Source organism: Adiantum capillus-veneris, chromosome 17 (genome assembly GCF_014529385.1).
Source record: "Adiantum capillus-veneris isolate H3 chromosome 17, ASM1452938v2, whole genome shotgun sequence".
Classification (NCBI taxonomy): domain Eukaryota; kingdom Viridiplantae; phylum Streptophyta; class Polypodiopsida; order Polypodiales; family Pteridaceae; genus Adiantum; species Adiantum capillus-veneris.
The window spans coordinates 20,814,045-20,823,585 of record NC_140947.1 but is presented as its reverse complement, the minus strand read 5'-3'; the positions used below and the strand labels follow the sequence as shown (position 1 = coordinate 20,823,585).

The 9,541-nt window shown below is 45.3% G+C and overlaps 1 protein-coding gene across 1 annotated transcript; it reads left to right on the top strand.

Moving 5' to 3' along the window:
* Nucleotides 1–3,991: 3,991 nt before the first annotated feature.
* On the top strand, nt 3,992–6,074 carry LOC147436902 (uncharacterized). Its single transcript, XM_086486290.1, has one exon. The coding sequence runs from the start codon at nt 4,142–4,144 to the stop codon at nt 5,519–5,521; it is 1,380 nt and encodes a 459-aa protein (XP_086342416.1). The 5' UTR covers nt 3,992–4,141; the 3' UTR covers nt 5,522–6,074.
* Nucleotides 6,075–9,541: the final 3,467 nt, after the last annotated feature.

Sequence of the window (9,541 nt, the reverse complement as noted above, 5' to 3'; positions counted from 1 at the left end):
CCCTCTTCTACATCATGAAAGCACGCCCTTCTCTTTTCCTCCTTCTTCAAGGGGAGAGAGAGAGAGAGAGAGAGAGAGAGAGAGAGAGAGAGAGAGAGAGAGATGCACAAAGCCATGCAAAGCCATCTTCCCCCCTCCTCCATAGCTCTCCTCCCTTGGCTCTGATACCAGTGAAAGGGCATGGGGACTGAACATGCTAATCTCCACCCAGCCATGCCCTATATAGGCCCTTGGCCTACTATATATAGGGACCCCCTTGACTGCATGTCCATCATGGCCCTTGGCCATGACGGGTCCTACCCTTGTCTCGATAGTGGTAGAATTGGATCCACTTCACTAGCATGCCTTGCATGAAGAATTGTAAGCCCTTGTGGACAGTGATGGCCTCAACCGTGAGAGCCAAAACTATAAGTACCTTGCACCGTTTAGACTAGTAGGGATTCTGTGAGCGGATATTCCCTATTTTGCCAGTTCCCTGAAGCCTTGCTTCTTGGTCGTTGTTGCTGCAACCAGTTGTCATGAAATTCGGAAGGAAAAACTCGTTCCAAAACAGCTTATAGCCATATCTGCACAGACGCCATCGTATATCCTATACACCTGTCTGGTACATAATGAAATACCCTGCAGTATGAATCCACCTGCAAACACCTTGCCTATTCCTTCCCCATTGTGTATGCTCATAGCATATGCCAAACGTGATGAGCTTCAATGCAAGATGTAGAAATCGAAGCCTTGCTTCATAGAACTCTGTCTGGCCTCATTGCCAACAAGTGCTATTGACGACAGATGTCATAGCAAAGAGAGTCGACCTTGTCGTTCATGCACAAAAAATCGACCGTGTTGAATTGTAAATGTAAGTGAAAATTAGTAGAACATGCACAAGTTATGCATCTCAGACTTGCCTGGTACTATGAATGATAGTTGTGATCATCCATTCCATTGCATACGAGAGTTTATCAAGCACATGCTCAATAACTACTCTACTTCATGCTGTCAAGGGCCCTGCCGAAAGACATGATATTGAGAATCGTAACATTGCTCGATGCTCATCTACCGCTGAGCTATCAAATGTCAGCTATTATCAAATACTGCTTGATCAAAGCAACAAGTTAACATACCTATTGACTGCCCTTGGCAGTGAAAGGCATAACATCCTATATTATGGGTGTTGACTTAGGTTTTAGCTCATAGATATGGAATTTGCTTGTCTTTTACAATCTATAGATGCTTGGGTGGGATCATGCCCCCAATACATATAGAGATAGTGGTGGACGGAGCCGTGCTCCTTGGATAAAACATGATTGATGTACTCCTTTTAGAATCAACCTTGTTGACATGGCCAATTTTACTTGTACTCCTAGGCAATCTTGCCTTGTTGGAGCACATAACATTCCTGGTATGGGGTAGTGTTGTTGGAGACCTGCTCCGTAGTCCGAATTGTGGTAACGACCAACTAAATCGGAAGGAATGAACTGACCATGGTAGTCGCTTAGGCACCATGGCCAAGATAATTATAGGCTCCTGCAATACCATCATATGCACAAAGCTATGAAAATACAAGAAGGTAAAACTCAAACCTCATAATCCATCCGTGTGCGGATGCACCGTGAAGTATCTCCCAGATACAAAGATCCTTCGACATGTACCGATTTCCGGCCAAAAATCCTTGAAGCCACGAACTCAATTCTTGCGTCTTTTATCCGCCATGGAAACCCATGGATGAGCGGCAATTGTGCTCCCACAGCTTGTGTTCGAGCCCACCATGGAAAAACCTTGCACCTGGGATTTCTTGCAGAGCCTGTGATGGTGGCCTTTGGTGACATGCAACAAGATGTGCATGCATAGCATGGGCTGCAGCCCTTAGCAAGAGTGGGTGCCCACAATAGGGCGCTCCAAAGACCCTTAAAAAAAAAAAAAGCGTGAACTTCCCTGGCTATGGCGGACTCGACTGCACGCAGGAGATAACACTATGACCCTGGCCTGCGTTGCTCGACTCAGCGCGCTCATGAAGCGAGTTTTGCTCCTCAGCCCGGTGCGCATCTACCGCCCTATCTCCTCGCAGATTTGCTGACGACGAAAATTTTTTCCCTCCCGACACAGGGGTCGTTTCCCCCGCGGATTTCAAGACTCCTCCCGATCTCTGTGTATCGAAGAGGCCATGCCCACGGCCTGCATAATCTCCTCCCTTGCTAGGGGGCTTGTCCACTCGTAGTGCTCCAACTATATAAGGGTTCGTCCCTGCGCCCTGTTGACTGAGATCCCTTCTCCTCGAACCAAGAAGCCATGGCTGCCATGGGAGAGAGAGAGAGAGAGAGAGAGAGAGAGAGAGAGAGAGAGAGAGAGAGAGAGAGAGAGAGAGAGAGAGAGAGAGGAGGAGAAAGAGAGAGAGACCATGCATGCAATCTTGGCTCATGCAACCTTCCTCCCCCCTCCTCCATGGCTCCTCCTCCCCTAGCTCTGATACCAGTGTAAGACAAGGGAAACTAGGGTATGAGAGTCCACCACCCAACCACCCTTTTAATAGGCAAGCCCCTCGCCCTTTGCCCTAGTTGGACTCCCCGTTCCACACCGCCTAGCCCGGCCCTGCACTTGTCTAGTCCGGCCTTGCCGGTGTCCTGACAGATTAGGGGATACGCGCAGGGCCATAAAGCTCTAGGCTGATTTCAGCGGATGCAAAGCAAGGACCTGTTTTCCATATGCAATCACATATGCGTGCATCTTGAAGGCATGTGGCTTTGAGCAAGATGCTAATATGGATGGGTATAAAAATTCACGCATGTGGCTCTACGCAAGATGCTATTATGGGCTTAAAATTCACTCTAATATTGATAGTTAGGGGCTTTGCAAAAAAATGTTGTGCTTGGCAATGCCTTGGTTGATATGTATGCCAAATGTGGTGCACTTCAAAAAGCACAAAACGTGTTTGAGGAGCTTCCTGTCTAGATTGTCGTCTCTTGGAGTGCATTGATTTCGAGATTCGTGCAACAGGAGCAGGACAGAAAGCTCTAGGCTGTTTTAAACAAATGCAAAGTGACGGCCTCTCTCCAGATGCAATCACATACGCGTGCATCTTGAAGGCATGTGGCTCTACACAAGATGCTGATATGGGCATAAAAATTCACACTAATATTGTTAGTCAGGGGCTGTTGAAAAATGATGTAGTGCTTGGCAATGCCTTCGTTGACATGTTTGCTAAATGTGGCCCCGCAGGGACAGGGCCAGAAAGCTCTAGTCTGTTTTCAACAGATGCAAAGCGAGGACCTCTCTCTAGATGCGATCACCTATGCATGCATCTTGAAGGTATATGAATCTATGCAAGGTGCTGATATGGGCACAAAAATTCACGATTATATTGTTAGTCAAAAGCTCTTGGAAAAGATGTCGTGCTTGGCAGTGCCTTGGTCGATTTGTATGCCAAATGTGGTGGGCTTCAGAAAGCACAAAAAGTGCTTGAGAAGCTTCTTGTTTGGAATATCATCTATTGGAATGGAGACGCCTGCAGTAGAAATTTGCAGCAATCAGGCAAGTGCATTTTGAGAGAGAATGTATATACTGTGTGAGTCATGGTGTATTTGGTGGCGGTAATCTTGCCTAGGAAACTCACTCGGTCTGTTGGTTGCAGGTTTGGCCATGGATGCCATAGATATAACAGAAACGATGATGCAAAACACATACTACTGGCAAGGTGGTGCAACAGCATAAGGAAGGTTTACGAGCCGATCCATCCAAGATTGTGCTTTGATGCAAATGACCAATACCAAAGGTACATTTATATTCTGTATTTCGATTTCGTTTAAGTTATCTCAAAAGCATCAAGTGCACATTAAAGCAATGAATTTATATCAGTTTTATTGAAAACACTATAGATGAAGGTGACAAGGACTGAAGAACTTACGCGATGTCTGACAAAGAGACACGTGGGGATTACCCCACGGCATGGTGCCCCGCAGGGGCTCAAAGGGGGCCTTTGGCTCACCAAGAGAGGATTTCCATGGCTTCAAGGTAGAGAAGGGGGGCTTCAGCAGGTCTGTGTTTCGCCCTTTGAGGAGTACTAAGCTTGCCGTGAACGCCAAGGGCCGCGCATTTCCTAGCCTATATATATTAGGCTAACCTTGCTTCAGCCTTGGCGCTTGCTCTGGAGATGGAAATCCAAGCGGAGCGGTACGCAAGCGTACCGCCGCTGAGCGACAAGCGCTCCCTGCTTTCCGACAAGCCTCCCCCCGATTTCGAGTCCCTGCGCCGCGTTCTCTTGAAGCGTGTGGGAGGCGGCGGCCATCGCCTGGCCTCCCTTTACACTTCCATCCTTGCCTTCGATGACTACATGCAGCGCTCCTCTCACTCCCCTCGCTTCGACTTCTTCTCCGACCTCCTTCCCCACATCCACTCCTGGGCCTTTGCCTACCCGTCCCCTGCCCCCCTCAAGGTCCCACTCCTGCGTGCTGGCTCACCCTCCCATGCCCTCCTTTCCAGAGGTACGATCCGAACCCTCCTCTCTAATGCCTTCTTCTTGAATGTTTTGCCCTTTCGGAAAGCTCAGGCATGTGATCATCATGTGTCCGCATCCATGCATGGTAGTCGTGCCCACGATGTACGGGCGTCTGCCGACCATCATGCACCAACACCCGAAATGGCTCAGTTTGGTGATATCAGCTTCATGGGTCTCTACACGTCTAGTCGTGAGCTTGCCAAGGAGAGGCTTTTATGCCTGTTGGCCTACTTTGCCCTCGCTTTACACTTCCAACCGCAGGAACTCGAGGAAGAAGTCTGCTTTGAGCGGCACGTCCTTTCCGAATCAGACACACCCAACTGGACAGCCCTTAATCTGAGGATCAATGTCAACCATATCCGTGTACATACACAAAGCATGGAAAACACAGATGGAAGGTGTATTATGGACTTTGCCAACAAAGCCCTCCACATTCATAAGATCATACCCTCTGCCACTCAAGAGGAGGTTCTCTTCTCCGCGTGCCCTGAGGCCTTCCCTGGCATCCTTTTCTGCGACGTATTGAAGGACAGAGAGGTAATCGTCATCCGAAATGTGAGGAGATTTGTCGAATACAAGGGATATGGATCAACCTTCAAGTTTGAGGGCCTTTATCCGGGGGTGAGATTCCATGATATCATTGCTGCTGATGCCACAAACACTATGCATTTCACCAGGCCCATGAATGAGAGAGACTTGAACAAAGCATATTTGGCATTCATTGCAGCAGCATCGACATCATCGTCGTCGTCTTTTTCAGCCACGAAGATCTCAACATCCCATTGGGGCTGTGGAGCTTTTCATGGAGACAAACACCACAAGTTTCTGCAACAGGTATGTGCTAGTGCTCTGGCAGGGGTACTGCTAGACTATTCCACGTTTGGAGATGCTCAAACTGCGACATCTTTCAAGCGATTGCTAGGTCTTATCGGCTCAAGATGTCACACAATTGGCTCTGTTTATCGCGCTATGTCTGGATACCGAAGAGAAAGAGGAGAGTTTTTTGATTATGTATATGGAAATCTTAGCCAGTAGTCAATGCCTTTGACCCTCGTTTGATCAGGCAGGTATCTTTCCATATGCATATATAGGAAGAGTCAGGGAGTCAATATATAGACAAGGTATGTACTAACAAAGGTACTTGGGCAACTGGCATGGATCATGTAATATAGATTTTTGGAATGTGTCCATCTGTAGATTCTGTGAGGGGTCCTATTTTGTTCTTATCAAGCTCAAAGAGTGCTCCTGCCCTGGACAATCAGAGAGAACCTTTTATAGAAGGATTTTTTTTGTGAGCCATATATGTGGAGATGACGATTGAGAATTGGGTCCACTATAGATGAATGAAGTTAATGTGTGTCTTTGCTGAAAATTAGTACATTTCTTCTTTGTGGGGACCATAAAGATGTGGATATGGACCACAGGGAAGGGTCTCATAGATAGGTTTCTGAGGGGCAAAGTCTGGGTTAACCCTAACTTCCATAACAAATTGGTGTCCTTTTGTGCAAATACTAGCTTCACATACAGATTCTATGCAAGTGTATTTTTTGACCCAACAAATGAGTTGATGCTCACTTTTGTTTCAGTATTCCTCAATTCATGCAATTATTGTGGTGGACTGTACATTCTTTACTTGTATTACACAAGACGGAATAATTACGTTGTGGACATTACAGGGATGCCACATCTGCATGGACGTGTAGCAAGTGAGTTCATCCAGACGGTTGTTTATGTTTCGAAGAGTTCATACTTACATGTACCAGAGGCGTTGAAAATGGAAATCTCGAAAAACTTACAGGTTTATGAAAGAGAGAGCGAGCGTCTTCAATTCATGGTGAAGAGTGTGTGGAGAGAGCTTATGTATACCCTTTAATTCATGGTGAAGAGTGTGTGGAGAGAGCTTATATATACCCTTTAACTTATCTGCTATAGGTGTTTTTGAAAGGTGTAACCTTGGGAGTCACCTCTGGGTTTAAAGACGTTGCGGACGTTGTAGGGATGTCTGCACGCGTGCACCTGTAGCCTGGCCAGTCCACGCACGGCTGGATCTCCCCTCTGTGAGAGCCTCCCTCGCAAGGCGGAAGGTGGGCTCTAGAATCTCTGCGCAGAGAAGCAAAAAGTTTATACTTTAGCGAAGTTACAATTTAAACACTACCTAAAATGTACATTCAACTTATTTATTTTTGGGGGAAGACCGAGAGAGAAGAAGAAGAAGAAGAAGAGCATTTTAACGTCGTGGGAAACTATCCCAAGAGACCTTAAAGATCTATCCAACGAGGAGAGTTGAACTCAAGACCTCGTATTCAAGCGGGAAATGGCATAATTAATCTACCGCACTAGGGTGATAGCAAGGTTACACCATTTTCCTCCTGAAAAGAGCCTTTAGTATTATAGGAGAAATCACCGCATGTTGGGGGGGTACACAGTTTTTTTCAGTCTTTCTTTCTTGTCACACTCGAGACATAGCTCCTCTTTTTCAAAAACAATGTTCGATGAATGCACCATTACACCAGCTTTGCTCCATGGGCACAAGGACATCCAATTGACTTCACATGCTTAACCTTGCCTTCCAAGGTCATCAAAGCATATACAATGAACCTCAAGCACTACATGTCGCTTGAGGAGACAACATTACCTTGCCTTCCAAGAAGGTTTATGTAAATTATATTTAGTTTGCCCATGTGGCTAGATCTACTAAGTTCTTATAGTTTCAGTTTGTTGCTTCGATACCCTCAAAATCGTGTACAATCAATGTGACGTCTAATCGGAAAAAAACCCTGTAGTGATCTTGTATAAAAAATTGAGCCTCTCTCTCTCCACACACACACACACACACACACACCTTTTTTTATTGATCATAGTCTCCACTCTCCCGCCCCACAAACAGGACAAACTTGAGCTTCATTTGGAGATGGTATGTGGATGCCCAACTTTTTGATGTAAGCAACAGAGCCCTCCTCTCTTCGTAGAGACATATTGAATGTTTTTTTAATGGAATGTTTGAGTTTTTTTAAAGGTCTCTAAAAAAAAACTCAAAACATGCGCATGTGTATGCACACATACACACTCAACGCAATAGCCAAGGACTTGGGGAGGGAGGGATGTGAAGTATGTTTGCTCGACACATGAAGGTGCAGCGCGTTCAATAATTTTTGAAAGACTTAAGTAAACAAGTATCCCTTTACAGTTTAGTTTTCAAAATTTTGAAATACCAACTTGCAGAAATTTTCAACTAAACAATATCAATATTGGTTCTGAAAAAAGTCCCTTCAAAGACAAATCCAAACTTTTCTTTTGGGAGAGAGATTCAATGTGAAAGAGGAAGTTGGGTGTCTATGTTGTATTTGAGAGAGATCTTGAAACTAATTGGGTGCACTCAAGCTCAAAAGTTTACTCCCGTGGTGCAGTTTGAGTGTAAAAGAGCGAGTTTCCTTATCTTCAAAAATCAATTTACCTGCATAGAGTAAAGAGTGTTATGACTTTCTATTGTCAAAAGGCTTTTCATTTCCTAGTCTTTCCTTTTTCCATACTCAATTGCAAGTGGAAATGTTAACACAACCAAAAATGTACAATGAGCTTCAAGCATAGCATGTGCCTTGAGGGACATTTTCTGAGAGGAACAGCTAGATTCAACCTAGGGGAGTTACTACAATAGTTACAATTAATGGTTGGATGATACCGGCCTTGAGATGGCTTTGATTGCTTGATTCTTGTCTTTAGAGCTCTCGTGTATTCCAATGGAGATGACCACTTCTCTGCTTTCTTGCATAATGTCTTTGAAGCTCGTTGTGGAGAGGTCTTTTTCAAACATATGTTGATTCCTAGCCTTTGAAATTTGTATGAAAGTAGCAAAAGAGGACAATTTGAGTGGAGATTAGGCTAACTTGATTTTCTCAAATCATACCTCTTACGAGTAAGTCATTTTTTAAGAACAAGATCTTCCACCAACAAAGGCCATCCATTGTTGCCACTACAACCAACGGTAAACAACTCTCTCACCTACCACAACCCCTTTTACTCTTCCATGTTGCACCACCAACTTCCAATCCCCTTCCCCTCTTAGCGTCCAACCGTCTTCTCTCTCTCTCTCTCTCTCTCTCTCTCTCTCTCTCTCTCTCTCTCAAATTAGATTGGTGGATGAACATGTTGCGATTTATGTCCATTCCAAACACTTGCATGTAAATGTAGAAGGATGTGATGAAGGAAGAGTGAGAGGGATGAGAGAGAGAGAGGGGTAAGAGAAGTTGAGATTAAAGAGAGGAGAGAAGTAGAGGGTAGAGGGATGAAAGGTGAGAGGGGCAAGAGAGGTAAACAGTAGAGAGAGGAGAGAAGAGCGAAGGGAAAAGACATATAGAGAGGAGAGAAGTAGAGGGTAGAGGGATGAAAGGTGAGAGGGACAAGAGAGGTAAAGAGTAGAGAGAGGAGACAAGTAGAGGGTGGACGAAGGAGAAAGGTAGAGGATAGAGCATATACGGAGGAGAGAGAGAGGGAGAGGATATAGTGGTATAGTAAAGAGTAGGGGTGGTATATGATAAGCACTGCTGCGGAGTGTGCAAGAGAGGGAAGGAGTGTGCAAGAGCTGGAAGGAGAAGGGGGAAGGGGATGAAGCACAACACAGTAGGTTAGTGGAGAGGAAAGTGAGAGAGTGAGTTAACTCTCTTACTTTCTCTCCCTATATTGATTAAAGGGAAAAAAGGTAAGTAAGGGTGGTTTTCCACGACCACTCGGCGGCCTACACCCCAACAACCTCCCACTTGAAGGTCATGGTGGCCAATAGTGGCATCAATATAGTTAGTCTATACAAACTTAATGAAGCATCACATAGGCTTCATCCTACATCCATAAGTTCTATGCAATGTGTAAATCGTTCCGAAGGTAGGCTCTTTGTAAGAGCATCTGCGAGGTTGTCGTTAGTGTGAACCTTGACAAGTTCAATGCGCTTGCCAGCCAATGCATTTCGTATGACATGCTATCTAACCTCTATGTGTTTCGACTTTGAGTGAAACACCGGATTTTTTGCCAAAGCCATGGCACTTTGACTATCACAATGCAGTA

What these genes read in the sequence shown, in the direction of transcription:
- LOC147436902 (XM_086486290.1), top strand. Translation starts at nt 4,142, where the DNA reads ATGGAAATCCAAGCGGAGCGGTACGCAAGCGTACCGCCGCTGAGCGAC.